This window comes from Lytechinus pictus, chromosome 18, assembly GCF_037042905.1.
Source record: "Lytechinus pictus isolate F3 Inbred chromosome 18, Lp3.0, whole genome shotgun sequence".
Classification (NCBI taxonomy): Eukaryota; Metazoa; Echinodermata; class Echinoidea; order Temnopleuroida; family Toxopneustidae; genus Lytechinus; species Lytechinus pictus.
In genome coordinates this window covers 11,373,584-11,393,765 of record NC_087262.1, presented here as the reverse complement: position 1 = coordinate 11,393,765, position 20,182 = coordinate 11,373,584, and the positions used below count along the sequence as shown (strand labels likewise).

The window sequence follows — 20,182 nt, the reverse complement described above, 5'->3', positions numbered from 1 at the left end:
TCTTGTTTATGTGTCCCGCACGACGCGGTATAGTTTTCATTTCAACTGTGAAGGATATGAAATCGAGCCAAGTTCTCGATAAGTGGAAGGAGTTGCGGTAAACACTGATTTCATTAGAAAGTAAGTAAAACCAATCTTACCGGTAATTATTACTATATAATCGGAGATCTACATTTGGGACTGAACTTTTTGAAAACATAATGTCTAAACTAAACACTGAACGATCATGCTGAAGATTACTAAACAGATAAGTACATGCGCGAAGTTATTATATTTATAATATATTTAAAAAAAAGACTCGACATCGTGATGGAATTTTATGCTTTTCGCTATAAAATGTCAACATGGCTAGATACGTTATCTCGCCAAGTCGACAAATGAAAAGTTGTATGTCAACATGGCTAGACACGTTATCTCGCCAAGTCGACATATGGAAAGTTGTCTGTCAACATCGAGATAACGTATGTCATCATATTGACATACAACTTTTCATATGCCAACCTGGCGAGATGGCGTGTCTCGCTGTTGACTTGCAATTTTCCGTAAGTCGACTTTCCTCGCTATGTTGACATAATGGCGTTATTATGTCAGCACGGTAAGATAATTTGTCTTGCCATCTCGTTAAGTCGATGGCACTTTAGAGCATCCGTAACCGACAGAGTGGTTATTTTGAACAATCCTTTTAAAGAGTGGAAGAAGTAGCTCGCGTGTTCTATAGGTAAATTGAACATTGTTATAACATAGGTGGGTCAGAATCATGTTCTGTAGGCCTACTAATCACTTCCGAAAAAGGATGGGTTCCACTCAGGGTTTTGTTTCATGAAGGGGGCATTTTAAGATGGCTCCCATAGTAAGGCTCCTCTCTACCTGGTCTGTCATTCCTTAAGTCTTACATATTATACAGTGCTGCTCTATGGAATTCCTGTAGTATACTATCATTACCACATTGCGCTCTCACCTACACCGTCTAATGAGCCGCCTTTGACACCGGCTTCGACATGTTTTTTTTCACTGTTGACTTTAGATTTCAGAGCAATAATTATCGATAATCTTGAATGAAATCATACCCATGCTGTCTTTGAAAATTTTGATGATTGGATTAGGCAGTTTAGGCGTTGTATCCTACGCAATGTGCCTCCATTGAATAGTCCGTACATGTTCATAATACGCGGTTTCATACGGAGATAATTAAAGGCCGAAGACTTGGGAAAATTGCTGAAAATAAGAAGAGACACTTATTTTATATTTATTGATTTTTTTTAGAAGTTAGTGCTACCATTTTCCAAAGATTAGGCAATTTTTCCCAGACCAAAGACCCTGGAATGGACCAGAAGGCATGCAATGGACTGTAGTGCATAAAACCTCAGGAAAGGCGTGACAGTGTTATGTATATTATTTTATAACGATTGCCTCTTTGACACGAGTGCGCAATTCTTTTAAAACAATTTTCGAACATTATCTTTTTAATTTTTGGCGAAAATTGTGAAGGCTTACTATAAACCAAAGGGGAGAAAATAGTTCATAAAATATCTTGCAATGAAGCTGGTCTCTACCCCTCAAGCATTCTCTCTAGAAATGACTAGTAGCAAAGATAAATAATCGTAATGAAATAACTCAGTGGAAGTCTCTCATTCAATATTAGAGTTTCAATGTACTTTCAAAACAGAGATAAATTTCATTATCCTCTAATTTACATCAACAATGTTCCTTTTAACGAAATTTCCTTTTTTACTGGTTTGGAAGTAATGGTGAACTCTATTCTAAATGTAACGTATTTTCTCTTCGATTCCGCTTCAGAAAGAGACAACGAAATTCAATTTTCCGCCAGGAATTCTGAAAGGCAATTTGATTTTTCTAATGAATTTCATTGAACGAGCCTAATTAAGCGCGCTAATTTTGGCGCCTCACTCAACGCTCACGTAGCGTGCGTGCTCCCTGCTTCATGTAAACAAGAGTCGTGCGTATCGTATCGATCAGAAATACAAAGTGTAACGGATATAGGTATTGATTACCAAGCCTCGTTCATTGTAAGCAGCCCCCTCCCCTTTGGCTTTCACTTGAAATATATATTTACCCATATATCAACATAATCTATCTATCTATCTATCCATCCATCCAACTATCCATCAATCTATCTATCTATCTATCTGCCGACCCACCTACATATCTATCTATCTATCTATCTACCTATCTACCTATTATGCCCACCGCATTATCTATCTATCTATTTGCATGTATCTATCTATCTATCTATCTCTTATCCATATATTAGTAATCATTGATACGGGTTTATATATCAACCTAGTTTCTTTTTTTTTTTTTTCTAAAGTCTCACTGTTTATAGAGTGAACGACATGAATGTGTTGTTGTAATGTTATTGTTATTATTAATAATTTAATTCATTATTATCATTAGCAGAATTATTGTTATTGCTACTACTATTACTACTTCTACTACTACTACTACTATTACTACTACTACTACTACTACTACTACTACTACTACTACTACTACTACTACTACTGGTGCTACTGCTACTACTGTTGATACTGTTATTATGATTGTTATGATTGTTTTTTATAATTATTATCATTAAATGATCAAACTAAGTTAATTCTAAAGACTCAACGAAATAGGTTATTGAATCATCGCCTGTTGAAAAACTACCTCTCTGATCATAGTAACTTTGACAATTATATTCTTTGGAATTCATGGAAATGAATGAAAGTTAAATAACAATTGCTGCGATCTGTTTATCAGTTACCAATATACTCAATATTGCCGTTCCATTTTCGTCTTCCGCATGGTGTAACACGCCTCCATGTAGCTTCTAAGATAAATAATTCAAAATTGATTTTTTTTCTCGCTTATCGTAAATGCCATTACGGTGTTAGGTGGAAAGAAATGATATGGCGTGAGATTATTTTTCCTTGAAACGTCAAGATGGCTGTCATTGGTTTGGGTTATGAGATGAAAATCAAGGATTTTCGCCCCCGCGGGCTTGCCTGCCATCGCAATGTCAGGCAGGGCCTGGGGCGATTCCGGCTCTACCGCGCACCTAGACGACTCCAATTAACAGCAGTTCGAGTGAGTACTTGAGACCGGAATAAGATGCCGGCCGGAATTGGGTGGCCGAATTTCATTTCAAGTCGGATGAAAATAAAATGAAAGTAAAATGCACTATCGGATTACGATTGATATTTATACTAGCAAATGAGACGGCGTTATTAGCCCGAACGGCGTGCCTTATTTTCATCGTAAAGTTCGCTGAAGGAAAAATATGTATGAGATAGGCTTGCGTTTTATATTGGGAATCATCCAACCCATTAAAATTTGAGATGTTTGTAATGTATTTGTATTTAATTTATTTTATCAGGACTTAAATTCAGCAAGGCCGTGAACAGTACAAGACAATGATAATAACCAAAAGCATGATACAAGCAACCATGAAAATAATACGATAATTACAAAAGAGAATGGAAGTGAACAAATATGAAAAGTACAGGAGCGTAATAGCAAAGTTATATACGAATTCAAGAATGTGGGTTAGTTAAAACATGCAAGGGGGGGGGGGGGTGTCAGAGGAAGGGTGATAATTACGAAAGCGATATGAAACGTGCTAATGCTAGTTTTGGGGCAGAGTTTAAAAAAACGCCAAACATTCCCAACGTGTGTTAGAAGGTCAACAGCTTCATTTTCGTCCACTGGGACATGCTAATGAAAATCTAATCTTTATGCAGAAATATGCTAATTTATCCATAAAGCAGTATTTCAATGAGATAAAGAATATAATAATGCATAAGAAAAGCATGAACTTTTTCTACATCTTTGTCAGATCAAAGTCTTCAAATTTCCTCGAGAAGATTTTGATGAATATCAAATCTTCATGCAGAAATATCCCCATTCATTGAAATTACTATAGTGATTTATGTATAAAGCGATATTCCAATGGGATAAACAATATAACATTGCAAAAATGGAAGAAAGGAATTGTATATCTCTCTTAGATCAATGCCTTCAAATTTTCTCCAAGAGCATTCAAATCAAATCTTCATGTAACAGAGAATGGTTACACTAAGTAACTTCCTCGTCCAATATGCGTTGTTGAAACACATGTCATCATTATTTAATATATTTAATACACTTCCATCATCTTCTGTCTATAGCTGTCATGATATATATGTAAATATTATGTAAATGTACATGTAATTTTGATTTGCAAAGATTTGCAAAGATTACCATTGAGTGTTGATTCCTCGTCAAAAATTTAATGGAATATTATCTAAAACTAATGCTTTATTCGAAAGTGACCAATAGCAAAATAAATCCTCGTTTTTAATGCTATAATATGGATTTGTATTTGAACACAGCCAATTAGCATATTATTTTGCGTGAAATTTTCATTTTCAATAGAACTTCATGGAATCTTGTTTGCCATTGATGCTTTATCTAGAAATGACCATTATGCCAAAAAGTTGGGCTTTTATCATTTCTCTACATCCGGATATACGAATGGTTGAGAGGCCGTTGAAAAAGCAAATAATAGAATATGATACAAAAATATTAATAACTCACTTACAATGAACAAACATGCATCACAACGCTTGATAAAACTAGTGAACAAACTAAAAAGAGAAACAAGAGTTAACATGGTTAATTACAAAGAGAGGCTGTATACATATTTGACAATTAACTACACTGTACATTAAAACGAAATGGCGTTATGGGCCGCTGATAAAATACATGAAGAGTTGTCGCCTTAGCATTTCATAGCATTTAGGTCGACAGCATAATTTACAAATAGAATATTAAGTTATCATAGGTTTTCTGTGGATATATTTCTGACATCGATTTCAGATGCAAAATATAGATTCGAATGTCATTTTTAAATAGAATATGAAAATATTTGACACAATAAGCCAGGTATATAAAAGAAAATGACATAATATTTCAAAGAGAATTTAATTGACATTGAAGAGAGGAGAAAACAGAATGACAAATAATTATTTTAAAAAATTGAGGTAAGGATAACATCTAAAAGACAGGGCGAGTGGGAAACGAGCAATATGGATATCAAGAGACCAGTAACACTGTTTAAAGTGAACGGAAAAACATATCAAAGTGATTGACAATACTCTATTTGCATTTTGCTACTCTGTGTCAGAAAGGTTTAGTTTTTAACTCGTATAGTACACCTCTATTAATCGAAACGATTTCATGCCAAAAATAAATTTATAGCTCATTCTGTTTGTATTTTTGAAGTAAAATAGGCTGAAAAAAGTTTTGAATTTAGGTGCAGAACTGATTTCATTTGTGGATGATTAGTGAATCTACTCACCAGGTGTATGGGGTTCGTTATGTCATCATCGATCTCTCCGTTGGCGACATAGTGAGAGTGATGACGGTTAGGCATGTGGTTCATGTATGACGGAGTGACCGGTGAAGATCTACTACAGAGAGACAGGGGTAATAGCAGGTGGGTGTGGCCTGGTAGTATGCACCCCTGAGCGTTGCTCGGTGGTGGTAAGGGCGTGGTTCGTCCAATGGCTTGTCGGTATGGTGTCGAGCAGTTCACGATGAATGAGCAGGTGCTAACGGATACCCTCAGACGGATGCAATGGGGGATGCGCCTCAGTTTGTGAAGTACAAGTAAACCTCGTATGCGGGTTGGTGGATAATGTTATCTGCTGAAAACGTTGTGACGATCGGACGTTCGCATCATTGAAACTGTGGAATGAGACAGAAAAATGAAATAAAGCCATAAAAAAATATACGCTTTTAATAGCATTACGTGAATTTCACCGTTTTATTTTCCAAGTTTGAATTTGCTTTTGAATAAACGTGATAAAGGTGATATAAATAAGACAACATTGACTAAAATGAAAGGAGAAATGGGAAGGTAGAAAAAATAAGAAAAAGAAGAAGAAAGAAGAAGGAGAAAGAAGGAGGAGGAGCAGTAGGAGGAGAAGGAAGATGAAAAAGAAGAAGAATGTGAGGAGGAAAAGGTAAAGAATGAAGGATGACATAGAAAAGAAGGAGAAGAAGAAGAAGAAGAAGAAAAAGAAAAAAGAAGAAGAAGAAGACGGAAAAGGAAGGTTAAGAAGAAGTAGAAGAGGTGTACAAAAAAAATATATTCATTTCCATTCATCGTGATGATTAGACCACAATTTGTTTAGACAAAAAAAGAATAAACAGTTGTCTTGCATATCAGATACCTTTATAGAATATTCAACATTTCTGATGTGCAGTCGGTAATATGCCATACAAAACTCATGACGGACATCATGATTTATGGTTTGCAGAGAATAGATTGTCTTAATTAGAGTTGTGTCACGCGAATAGGAAATACAAGCCACGATTGCTAATTACTGGGTCCCTGTGTCCTCGCATACAAAGTATTGATAAATTGATTCAGACTTACGCATGCTAGACAAGGCCTTCTGTTATTATCGATGGGAATATAGTGTATTATATGTACACATGCAGATACTAAAACATATTGAAACATATATTCGAACCCTAACAGCTTATTCAAATAGCATATCTTACATAATACCTACTTCTCTATTTAGACGCCATAGTTTTAGTTTTACCGGCTCTTATTACTACGCTTCTACGACAGCACCACATATTAACATTAAGGGGGAATCAACGAAATTTAGACTATTTTTTTCCCGGCTTAATACAAACTCCATGAAAATAGTAATGAAAAGAGTTATTTGTATTTATAAGGACTGGAAATCACTTTACAGAACAATATTTTTCTCAAAAAGAGTTTAAAACCCCACTTAACCCTTTTTCTGAATCTTTTAAGAAAGTACAGTTTCTCATCATTTATTTTTGCTTTAAAAGTGTAGGCTTTCTAAATTAAATGTCGGCGCACACCTAATGTAAGTTCTCTCAAAGAAAATATGTTTTAGAAGCTTTTATACCTTCCTTTGTTTCATATGGCTACAATGGTCATTATTAACTTATTGCACCATCGTTTTAAACACGCAAGGTAATGTCAGTTTACAAGAGGGACGAGAAAATTAACTAAAAATAAATAGTTGAATCAATGAATAATATTAAAAAATGCAAACCTATTCTTCACTCTACAAATAGATAGATGACGTCCTTAAGAAGAAAACAAGAAATAATCATTTCAATTCGATTTGTAAAAAACAAGCGCGAAAGTTGTCATTTTCTATCAGAGCTATCAGATATGCAACGCCCTTCAATCTTTTAGTAAAACCTTGAGCGTAGAGCAAAGCAATGATTACTTTGTCATTGGGATGAATTACAACTAATTTGTGGATATATGTTACTATACTTCTGAATTATTCCCTTTCGTACATTTGGAATTACACCAGTCAATATATTTATATATATATATTTATATATATATATATATATATATATAAAATAATCACAAAAGGTTTAGTAAATGCCGTAAAAATAAAATCGTAGATTTTAAAAGGAGCATAGCTCTCAAAAATGAAAGGTAAAGTCACACTTGTTTGTATATATATATATATATATATATATATATATATATATATATATATATATATATATATATATATACATATGTATATATACATATGTATATGTATATATACATATATATATGTACATATACATACATATATATATATATATATATATACAAACAAGTAGAAATTCATGTGTAACTTCATGCACTACATATCTGTTTCATAGGAACAGCAAGAACGCTTCTCCCATTCTTCAGGTACCTATATAGTCGAGCACTCTTAACATGGTGTTTTGCACTATCCATATGTGGATTATATATATATATATATAAAATTTTGGAAATCTGACTTTGATCGATAATCCCTCCTCGGTTTTAGTAAATATCAATGTGTAATTAATAGCAATGAATAGAGCATTTAGTTTTCTTTAAAATAATACCCTACATGATATGATATGGTTCACATGGAGGTGCGGTGCCTTGAAATGTGGGGCGAGGTGACACAATATTGAAAGTCATTGTTCTTTTTTCAGTGGTGATGAGTGAGCTTTTCAGCGTTTTTTTTATACTCTGATCGATAATTCCTCATCGGTTTTTAGTGAATATCAATATGTAATTAATATCAATGAATAGATCATTTAATTTTCATTAAAATGATACCCTACATGATATGATTATCGTTCACATGGGGGTGCAGTGCCTTGAAATGTGGGGCAAGGTCAAAATTAAAAAGTTGCAAAATGGCACAATATTGAAAGTCAATGTTCTTTTTTCCGTGGTGATCAGTGTGCTTCTCAGCATTTTTTCTTTAATTTGATCGATAATTCCTCATCGGTTTTTAGTGAATATCAATATGTAATTAATATCAATGAATAGATCATTTAATTTTCATTAAAATGATACCTACATGATATGATTATCGTTTACATGGAAGTGCAGTGCTTTGAAATGTGGGGCAAGGTCAAAATTCAAAAGTTGCAAAATGGCACAATATTGAAAGTCAATGTTCTTTTTTCCGTGGTGATCAGTGTGCTTCTCAGCATTTTTTCTTTACCTTGATCGATAATTCCTCATCGGTTTTTAGTGAATATCAATATGTAATTAATATCAATGAATAGATAATTTAATTTTCATTGAAATGATACCCTACATGATATAATTATCGTTCACATGGAGGTGCAGTGCTTTGAAATGTAGGGCAAGGTCAAAATTCAAAAGTTGCAAAATAACACAATATTGAAAGTCACTGTTCTTTTTTCAGTGGTGATGAGTGAGTTTCTCAGCGGTTTCATTAATTGTTTTCAGGCACCTTAACATCAACATTAACATGGAATCAAAAATACCTCTGCACAAGCATACACATAACAAACAAATAAACATGCATGGGTATTTTAAACCACAACTCAAACCATGTTATCTCACATGACCATCATAACAGAAGTAGGGGCTTGATTTGAATGGATCTCTATTTACACAGACAAAAATAATGTTCTGTATTGACCCTTCATGACTCTTTCTGCTCGTTTTGCAGCTTTTCAATTCAGACCTCATCCAACATTTTTTAAATCTTGCTCTTTTCGCGATGGCATAATCATAACAAGCATGGTATCATTTTAAAGAAAATAAATGATCTTTTGAACGATATCAAATATGCATTGTGTAAAATTGGGAGTTGGGAGAAGTTAATGGTCAAACTCAGATTTCCAAACCCCGTTTGCTTGTTTTGCAGCTTTTCAATTCAGACCTCATCCAACACTTTTAGATCCTGCTCTTTTCGTGATGGCATGATCATAACAAGCATTGTATCATTTTAAAGAAAATAAATGATCTTTTGAATGATGTAAAATATGCATTGTGTAAAATTGGGAGTTGGGAGAAATTAATGGCCAAACACAGATTTCCAAACATATTTTGAGGGGTTTATATATATATATATACATGTATATATATAATTGTGATGAGCAAGGACCTAAACATTGCGTGGGTGCTTCAGTGAGTAATATATTGGCGAAGAAGCTCAAAAAGCATTGAAGCTAGAGACGTAGCCTGGATTTCTTCAACTTTTATTAGTACAAGCTTTCGACCATTTAGTTGGGCCTTCTTCAGGTATCTGAAGATGTAAAAGACATAATGGATTTACAATTACCATGCATATATTTGGATTAATTTACTAAATATAGGTATATCTTAAAAGAAAATGTTTTACATCGGTAATGTTTAATTAGGATTATCCAATAGCTCCAATTTTTTTTTGGAAAGTATGTAGATATATATATATATATTCAATTTGGTGAAGGGGCGATCTCATAGTATGACTAAACAGGGTGATACTCCAAACACATAGTACCCATCCTTTACTGACCTATGTCTGTATATTACCCTAATTTCACAATGTTACAATGACGTGCGTCGTAACGGTATTGTGATATTTCAAGGGGAGGGCAAAATAACTTTAATGTCACTAGAGTAAGGAAATAGAGGTACTATATACAGTGGTGCTTAAAAGTTAGTGAACCCCACCAGAAAATGAACATATTTAAAGTGTTCAAGTTCTGCCATGGTATAGATACTTAATTGTGAAGTCAGGTGATGAAATATTACATTCAATAAAGTTTGTTTTTCTGGGCTTGCCGAACATTGTTTTCTTGTTATCTACTTTCAACACTCGGCATGAAGGGGTGTATTTTTGTGTTTAGCACAACTGTACATGAGTTGATAGTGTTAAGAGCATTTTTTTGTTATTTTTTATATATTTTTTCTTTTTTCTTCTATTTCTGCAATTTTATTAATCACATTAGGAAAATGACCCATCCTATCCAACTAACTGTAAGTTACCCTTTCGTTCCAATGTTGATATTTAAATGGTTGTGTATTATGCTGACATCCCATGTTCTTGGCGCGCTCTCTCTCTCTCTCTCTCTCGCTCTCTCTCTCTTGTACTCTCACTCTAATTTTCAAGGATATAGACTCAACCCTTGTGTATTTAAATTAAAAGCTAACAGATTTTCATTCATTTTTTTTCTATAGATTTAGAATTTAATCCATAGGACTAAAATGAATTAATTTTCAGTTAGTCACTTTTCAAAGCCAAACTGAATATATCTTAAAGGCCCGTATTCTGAAGTCGGGTTTAAATTAAACTCTGGTTTTAAGTTTAAGCCAGTTGTTACGTAAATCCATAACAGTAGAGGTTCAATGTATCAGCTCAGTTGACTCCCAAAACATTAGTAACTGCCTGGGAAGGATAAGTATGACAGCTGTCTTCACATTTAAGAATTAGTGAAGAGCAGAGTAAAAATGAAAAGTATTCACTGTAAATAAAATTTTGAAACGTTTGGCTTTCCATAACATTAGCACAGAGTTAGACCATGGTCTAAGTTAAATTCGACTTCAGAATACGGGCCAAAGGATCTATATTGTAAACTGTTTAAAAAGGAAATTACATTTTTTTAATTTACTGTGCAAATTCTACATGTATGTGAATAATTTAAATTATATTGGTATTTTCACTTCGTATGTTGCAATCGATAACCTGTAAGGGATGTTTGATTCAGTTTTTACTACGAGACATGCCTATTGAATAAATCACTATAGACGGAGCTTGAAAAGTGGTATCAAAGTTATGGTGGAGTTATCCCTATCTAACAATCAACATAATTGAATCTTTATTCTATTGCATAGAACCTTGTAGTTGTACGCTATTCCCCTTTATACCAGATAGATGTATACAGTTTTTCATTCATTTTGAAGCTAAAAATAACCCAAAAGAATTCGCATTTCTCTCTGAATTACAAGTGAAATACAAGGTATGACTTCTACCAACCTATTCTGACGACGTTTTTACTCTGTTCATGAAATCAAAAGAATAAATAACGAGCCTAATTCAATTTGACAACTATCCCCATCACTGTACGTTGCTTTATGAATGCTGACTTGGTTCTTCCTCTTCGAAGGATACTCTATAAAACAGTTCGTTGATCATCTGATATGAATAATATGAATTGCTTTATGGTTTGAAGGATGAATAACTTTGAAGGATAGGAGGTGTGTTAAGAAAACGTTTTAAATTGCTAGATTGGTTCAAGGATCAGAGGCAAGTACGGAGAATAGGAATAAAATAGGAAGAAAGAGAGCTGATGATCTAATAGGGTTTCCATCTTCCGATCTTTATATGCTCTACGTTGGAGATAAATTTTGAGAATGACTTTTGGTATTTTGAAGATGCACAGGTGTGCACTTTAATGAAAGCGGGAGAATGCGGTTTAGGTCTGGTTGTGTGTATGAGTGATGTTTAGCGAATTGTTGCGTGTGTGTGCGTTTGTGAGGGCAGAAATTGAGCATGCACTTTCCTATGCTGGAAACTGAGGACACACACATAACTTTACAAATGTACAGATGACGTACAGTGCACATCGGTACCCGGGAAGTTATTGCGTGAAGTGGGGCAATCAATAAGTCCTCGATTTACAACGTCGTTAAAGATGTCCTCGGTTGTATAGTAAAATTTCATAATTATTATCGGTGTATACGAGATTCCTACTGACACGATGTCTTCGGATACCCAGTGATAAACTTTTCTAAACATAATCTCTTCGAATTCCACAATAAATGTTTTGTTGGGTGTGTGTGTGTGTGATTAATGTCCCTGGGCATTCATGAGAGAAATTGGTACCAGCTTAAATTTGACCAAACTGATTCATGGGGTAATGATATAATCATTTCTGAAATCGCTCATCCTCTTCTCCCCTTGTGTATGAGGTTTTGTGTGTTTGTATTCTACATGTTTTGGTGAATAATTCTTTAATAAAAAACATGACAAAAATCATACACAATAAAATACAAATAAATGATGAATGACGACTAAAACAAACATAAATTAACAATTACATTACACAACAAACTAAATAAGAAAAATTTATTTTTGTAATAAAATAATACTAAACATATTAAAGCAGAAAGCATCGTATTTATACACATTCCTTTGTTACATTTCACCTAAGTACAAAGAAAAGTTCATAAATGGATCGAATTTAATCATTGATCCTTTTCTTGGGACACTCTGTGATCTCGTGCTGGAGTCAATCCAATTACATGTGGTCTAATTCTTCTGCCAATAGTGAATTTTAATTCAGCTGACAACGAGTTAATCTAAAAGCATACATATCTAATATCTCCTTCTCCCCATATAAGACATATCGAATTTTCAAGGACTTCACGGTTATGAGACCTATATAAAATGTGTCTGAACATAATAGTTTTTATCGTAAGTTACGACTTAGCACATTTTATATAATAATTAAAATACTCATACGAACGACGCGCTATAAATGAATTCAAAGGCCTTGGAATACCAATTATAGACATATCGGTTTTGTGTATATTCAGCACATAGTCATTACCAGTTTGCGCATTATGTTTGTTTAATGTAATATGATATTAACTTGCTGCTGATTTTGTCTTGCATATTCATTTTTTATTGTACTGAATTACATCAGCTCAAGCGATGTATTGCAAGGGTGTATACAATATAATTGATCACATACTACGGTTATTGTACATGTGTGGAGCCATACCCTATCCATCCCATCATCCATTGTAACTATCACTACATTGACACTTCATTTAATGGAAAAGTGCATATCGTCTATTAATCATAATATTGTCCATCTAAGACATAAGTCAATTATGGCACTAATATACATGCATGTGTATGACACTCATTTTCGAAGTCTGTTTAGTTCATGAGAATTTGCCATTTAGTGTTGGTACTGGAAGAGATACGAAAATTCCCGAAGAAGAACCGAAAACATCCGATGGTTCGACCTCCCGTCTTATATATATCAAGCTAAGAAAATACGAAGTATACATTTTACGTCACATATATCAACCTTTTTAAGTCAATTTTTATCAAGATTAGCCATAAAAGATATCACTGTTTTTTCATGTAACTATCACAGCAACGATTAACTACACTAGTGTGGAGACATGAGAGCACCATACACCGTTTAAAATACATACACAACACCTGCACTAACACCAACACTATACCCCCGATACACCAGTGCGAAGACACAGAGTATCCAGAGTATTAACCTTGTTAACATACATGCACCAACACCAACATCAACACTCTATACCCCCATCGAGTATCATCACCACTAATCCACTATTAGCACCACCAACACAAGTATTATCATTTCAGATTTTTGCATCGTTACAACCCCCCTTTACAACCAGTGCGTGAGTACATATCTTTAATTCATAACTCTCTTTGATTTATATATTGTCTTCTACAGTGTCGTCATCACTCAATTATTGTCACTACCACTATTACAGTTTACAGGCCTACTGTTTTCTAAGATGCTCTACTTATCTCATGTTATTGCTAATGGATTTGCCGAAATTCGTATTCAAAATAATTGCTAGCACCTTCAATAACACCATCATAAGTAACGCCGCCAACAGTATTTGAACCACCGATACCGCAGCGCCTTTGATCATAATCACCGGCGCCAATTCAGCTTTACGATCATAATCACCACCGCCACAACCACCAGCACAGCGGCTCGTGTATCGCTCGGAAATTCTTCACCTTTCTGAAAACTGTTAGAGGATGGCGTCTGTTTTAGTCACCTTCATGTTTTACGGAGTTGGTGGTTAAAATAAGCTTACGTACCTTAATTTCTTTTCGTGTTGCCACCGCTGAAATTGGTAAATCTTTATCCCACATTCACTTGAAAAAAATTGACAGTATTCGTTTGAAAATATAAAAAGAGTCGATGATAATTATTTGTTCTCAAGAACCAATGGAGTCAAGAGCGCAATTTCGCTGTTATCCATACGAAAATAAAAAAAGAAACATGCTCCAACTTCTCTGTTACGATTAAAAAAAGTGTTATCAATTTAACACTCCACTGGCTGAGCTAACACTACTCTCGGCGACGTTGATTGGACCAACAAATTGAATGATACTGGTTGAATGACGTCATACTGGTTACTATGGTGACGTAATGATCGGATGAGATAGAAGAGGAGGATGATGATGAGAAAGAAAATTGAATGAGAAGAGAATGAATATAATTCGGTTTGACTCCAGTTAGATGGGAAAGGGAGGATGATGTAAGTGGAATAAGCCGCCTTTTGACAGAAAAGATGATTGTGTTAATTCTTCTGTGTAATGCATTTGACAACTGATATTTTTAAGCTTAATAACTAACAGAGGGTGCAAATCTTGTTTATAATTAATAACTTCTCTCTAGGTAAAGCGTAGACTACATTTTTACGTATACCTATTGTCATTTCATTTAACGAATGCAAGTTTTTAAACGCCAGTTGTCAGTCGTCTACAGAAATCATGGCTTCACCTCTGAACCAAAAGTGAAAAGTGAAAAGTTATAAAAACTGGTTTTGAAATGCGAATAGGATAGGAGTATTGTGTGTACAGTCATTTTTACTGAATCATTTGGCACATTATCACGACTATCTTTGTCATCCATATTGAATTGAAGAGGTGAGATGGAACATAGCAATGGAAGTGTTGACAGAAATGTCTGTTTCGTCTGGAATTCAACTTTGGGTTAGTTATCAAAGCATAACCCACTGTTCCTTCTGCGGAAAATTCTTGATTAAGGTTTTCAACCTTAACGTTGATGTCAGCAATTATTCTGACAATTTTGTTTGTATTTTTTGTTGTTGGAAATTCAAGGCAAAGACAACAATTGGTAAATAGTAGTGGTTGTAATACCTGATTGGTATGAAAGCATGCATGCTTTAAAGCCAAAGGGCATTAGCACACCAAGTGGGAATCGAACCCGGGTCACCGGCATCTGAAACCCCCGCTTTACGGACTGAGCTACCTCGCCAATTGTTGATTTTCATTAAAAATTTTTATCTTGCTAGAGAATATGATTTTTTTTTCTCGAGCGTTAACAGGGAATTTTAAAACAATAATTGCTCTCCAAAACTTGAGTACTATAATAAGAGTGTAATTGATCAATGTATTTTTAATTGAAAGCATAAGAGGGGGGAGGTTCGAATTGTTTGAACTCAAACTTTGTCCGCGGAATCATATTCTAGAGTATAATCGGAATGAAATTAAATAAGGCGTCCTCACTTTTGAAAATATAAATACTATTCATTTAAACCAAATTAATTCATTATCAGATAGAGTTAAATCTCATTTGACACAAACATTGTGTTTAAGATGCTATTTAAAAGCTGATAATGTAACATAAGAGATCATGATTAAATGTCTAATATGGGTCACTCATTATTTCCTTTTGAGTGCAGTGGTATAAAAAACCACTTTATAAATACACAGACGTTGAATTGAACGAAAATACCAAGGTACAATAATCGTAAACTTTGTTTAACTCCATCTATTCGGCGACTTCCTCTTGGACAAATAGCATATCGAAGGAGGGCCATACAAATCTGAATAATGAAGAAGAATTCAAATTACAACAACAACAACGACAACAACGAATAATTTCTTTACAATTATAGTTAGGGGGAATAATGAATATGTATGTTTGTCCAGAACATTCCGTAATTATAAACATGTAGAGCGCAATTTGCTACTGTTTATTGTCTACATGAAGTGATGTCATCGGACCGTGGAGGCGAAATTAGGGAAGAAAACGCCAAGATAAATGAATCAGTAATTAGTAACTTGGAAAAGCGTTCATCGTCATAGAGTGACTAATGGCGGAAGTGCAAGGGATTATGGTGATGTCCTTATTTAAATGTCGACGAGTAAGGTTAATTGATATACTCAATGAATGACCACGTGTTCTTGCAAGTCTTATTCTTACTACCAGTTGACTAATATTGATGCCAAACGGGAGCTGGTCACTGCCTTATAGCGGGGGAGGGGAACTGAGCCCCCAAACAAGGGCGGCGCCACAAAAGGGCAGAAGTCGACTGCCCCTATAATTGCTCAATTATTGATACAATGAAGAAGAAAGTATTGAGCAGAGGGAGAAAATGAAAGAAAGGAGGAAATAATACCCCCATGATTCAACTGATGAAAGAATATGACCTCGCATTTTATCGAATTATCCACGTGCTGCCCCTGGCCCTAAATTTTACGCTACCAACAAATAAAACGATGATACCATTTTCAAATTCTTATGTCGAAATCTACCACCATTTTCAAATTCTTATGTCGAAATCTACCACATAAATAGACTGTCATTCTTTTTTAAAAAGGTCAAGTATTTCGCCTTACGCCATTGTACCCCCTACAAATAGTTAACCTACTACGCCATTGAAGCTGGACGATCTGGCAATGCAACGCGTTTACCTCCTTTTGAAGCTAATAAAACCAATTATCGATTTGCATCGCGCGTTGTCGTTTTATTAATTCCATGCATGTATGTCAATTTATATAGGACTGAAGTAATGCATTATTTGTGCACGCACTTTAGGAGGATTAAGATTGACACACCCTTAATAAATAGCACTTGTTGGATCTCCAAAGAACCATTTAAGTAATCTTGTTAAGTCGGAACAACGGAACGTCTTCATATTAGCAATAATCAGAAAATATTGATTTTGCATCGGCCAAGTTTGGTAGAGCGAGAGTCGAACGAAATAGGCACCACCAGTAGCGTTTAAATTCACCGAGTTTCACTGAAGGTTTATTTGGAACTTAAACAACCAAGGCATGTCAAGCATAAAATAGTCGAAAATTACCACTTTGTTGCTAAATTGATGGGAAAAATAAAGGCCCATGCATATGATAAAATTGTTGCAGTGTCAATCCGCACTTTGCCACTCTCCATTCAAGTGCTAAATGGAGATATTGTATATGATACGAAAGCCAATATCAGCTGAGTTTTGTTTAGAATCTATACATGTTGAAATTCTCCACAGGGAGTGGAAAAAGTACATACATCTGGTGCGGTAGGTTCAGGCCAGATTCGAATATGATAACCTAAGTTATACTAAATCTATAAAGCATTCCAAAGACGTAATTTCATTGTATTAAGCTCTACGTAGAAGCAGGAAATAGTCATTATCTTCGTTATAACAGTGATGATGACTGTGATAATTGTTATTATTGTGTTGATTAAGGAAAAATAAAAACGAATGTTACTTTCAATTACTAGTCACGTTACGTTATCATATACTATGATTGCATTATATTCGATCAACACTTTCATGGGCATATACCTATTCATTATCCTTACGTTATGAGCTCAAAACTGGCATGCCTTTTACTTCGCATACGTTCGTAATTCCGAAGCTTCGTTATTCCGAAGGTTCGTATTTCCGAAGGTTCGTAATTCCGAAGGTTCGTTAGTCCGAAAACGAAATGAGGTTCGTAATTCCGAAGGTTCGTTAGTCCGAAATCGAAGTGAGGTTCGTAATTCCGAAGGTTCGTTAATCCGAAAACGAAATGAGGTTCGTAATTCCGAAGGTTCGTTAGTCCGAAAACTAATGATTAACGAGCCTTATTTCGTTTTCGGACTAACGAACCTTCGGAACAACGAATCTTATTTCGTTTTCGGATTAACGAACCTTCGGAACATCGAACCTTATTTCGTTTTCGGATTATCGAACCTTCGGAATAACGCCACAAATGTTCGGATTAACGAACCCTTTTGCGTTTTCGGATTAACGAACATCGAGGTATAGGCAATTTACGTGTTTCGGAATTACGAACCTACGGAATAAAGAACCTTCGGAATTACGAAGTGTAACCCTTTTACTTAACATCGACATGTACACATAACACATCGTTAATTAGAACAAAATTGGTTATAAAATGTAACAGTTTGTTGACATTTCAGTTAATGATATTACATGAGATACCGTACCAACCCATTAAAGACCACCTGTGCTCAAATTGGGCACAACACTTTATTACTGAATTAAAATGTACTTGTAACTATGTTCCGGAAAGAAGGGCATATGACTATGATTAAAAGTTCCCATTATCGAATGCTGTGCCAATTGATGTGAACTGTGAAGACCGGAACACTGTCAAAAGTTTGGAATCGTCTTGCAAGTCTACACGGATCTTCCTCGAAATTATATATTTTGTCCCTATAGGTGGCGCAATTGTCATTTAATTTTAGAGGTGAGCAAGCTGCTTGAACCCTCGAAATAAATACTTGCAATGATCACCAAAGAGAAGACAGTAAAGAAAACAATACCGATAAGCGGGAAATGGGAAAAAAGTCCGATATTCGGGAAAGGGGGACTGGCGGGAGAGAAAGGGACAAATTCAAAATTAGGAGTGAAGATGCGGGACAAGAGAGGGAGAGAGAGAGAGAGAGAGAGGGGGAGTGGGAGGGGGAGGGGGGGGGGGGGACATCAACTAGATTTTGCGTAATATGTATAAAAATCCCAATTTCAAACAACATTTGGGGTGGGTGAGTAAATAGTATACAAAGAGTGTGTATGGGTGTGTGTGTGTGCGTTTGAAAGATAGAGATAGAGAAAGAGAGGGAAGAGGGGAGAGGCACAGAAGGAGAGAGGTCTGTTTGATGAGGGTACATGTAATGGCAGTGGAGAGATGTGAAATGCCACCATGCAATTAGCTAATGAAATTTAGTAGGGGTATCAGCGAATGACGCGCGTGTTTGTCATGCAGTGCCCGGATGTTATCTTTAAGATAATAAACGACATCTCTACCAAATGTCGTCTGGAAATCGTAAACCTTTACCTTTCTTTATTTCAGTCTAAAAAGGAAATGTCAAATCAACATTTGAAAGGCTGGAGGAGGACACCCTATTCTATATGCTGCATTTACCGCTTTAAATGATTCGACCCAAACTTAAAAAAGTTAGATTCAGCTTTGTAAAAGGTTGGATATATAATTGGGAAAAGTTTGTCTCTCCTCCGACCTTTCAAATGTTGACCTTTCGAATGTTGAAACGTTAAAAAGGGTTCTAGCAGTGCAATAACAATAATTTGGAACTATATGGAAAGTCAAATGTGCGACTAGATATTGCTGCAAATGGCAGTATATAATACACTGCGAAACAATGGTTTCGTTGAATCTGAAAGTTAAAGAGCCAACAAGTATGAATCAAAAGAAAATCCTTTTATCACGTAGTTGAATTCGTACGGGGATGTATTAATGAAAAAAAGCTTCCGAGAATAATAGCAAAGAGGGTGAGGATGACGATGATGAGGATGAGGCGAAGGAGAAGGAGGAAGACGGTGGTGACGATGATGAGGAAGAGCTTGAAGGTGATGATGATTAGGAGATAGATGATTATAATAAGATTAGGAAGAAATTATTAATAATCAACACATTTTTTCAAGAGCGATTTCTTTCACCATAATACAGAGGCCGCGGAATGGTTTTGAAAGTGGGGGGGGGGGGAAGGAGATGACGAAGCAAAACTCACAATCAGATGGATATTTTGACGGGTTTCTTTTTTTACACAGTTTGTAAAAATAAGTGGAAAACTTAAGCCCACCCAGCCCCCTCCTTCCGTTTTCGCCGCACCTGTGACAAACCTTTATTTTTCACACTTGTATTTGCATAAGTTTGAAATTCATCTTCATTTTGTAGCCAGAAAGTGTCTCCGTTTATGTATTGTGCCCTTTGAAGGCTGCACCACTTTCTAGCTCAGAATAAAAACAAATACAAAAGACACATGCTGCTTGTAAACATGCCATACAGCTTTGTCCTACTAACCTATCCGTAAGGTCTACCCTGCAAATAAGAACACAATGAAGACGGGGAAA

General features: G+C 35.2%; 1 protein-coding gene across 2 annotated transcripts in view; it reads right to left on the bottom strand.

The window, feature by feature from the left end:
- Nucleotides 1–14,444, bottom strand: part of LOC129281748 (choline O-acetyltransferase-like) — a 30,793-nt gene extending 16,349 nt beyond the window's left edge. The window contains exons 1-2 of one of the 2 annotated variants that reach the window (XR_010296485.1): nt 14,151–14,444; nt 5,339–5,727 (exon numbers count right to left, since the gene is read on the bottom strand). Coding sequence is in view for 1 of the 2 variants with exons in the window: in XM_064113200.1 (XP_063969270.1) it covers nt 5,339–5,422 (84 nt within the window). In the remaining variant the exon portion in view is untranslated. The remainder of the gene's footprint in view (nt 1–5,338; nt 5,728–14,150) is intronic. The other variant, XM_064113200.1, reaches the window with a different exon arrangement.
- Between the last annotated feature and the right edge of the window lie 5,738 nt (nt 14,445–20,182).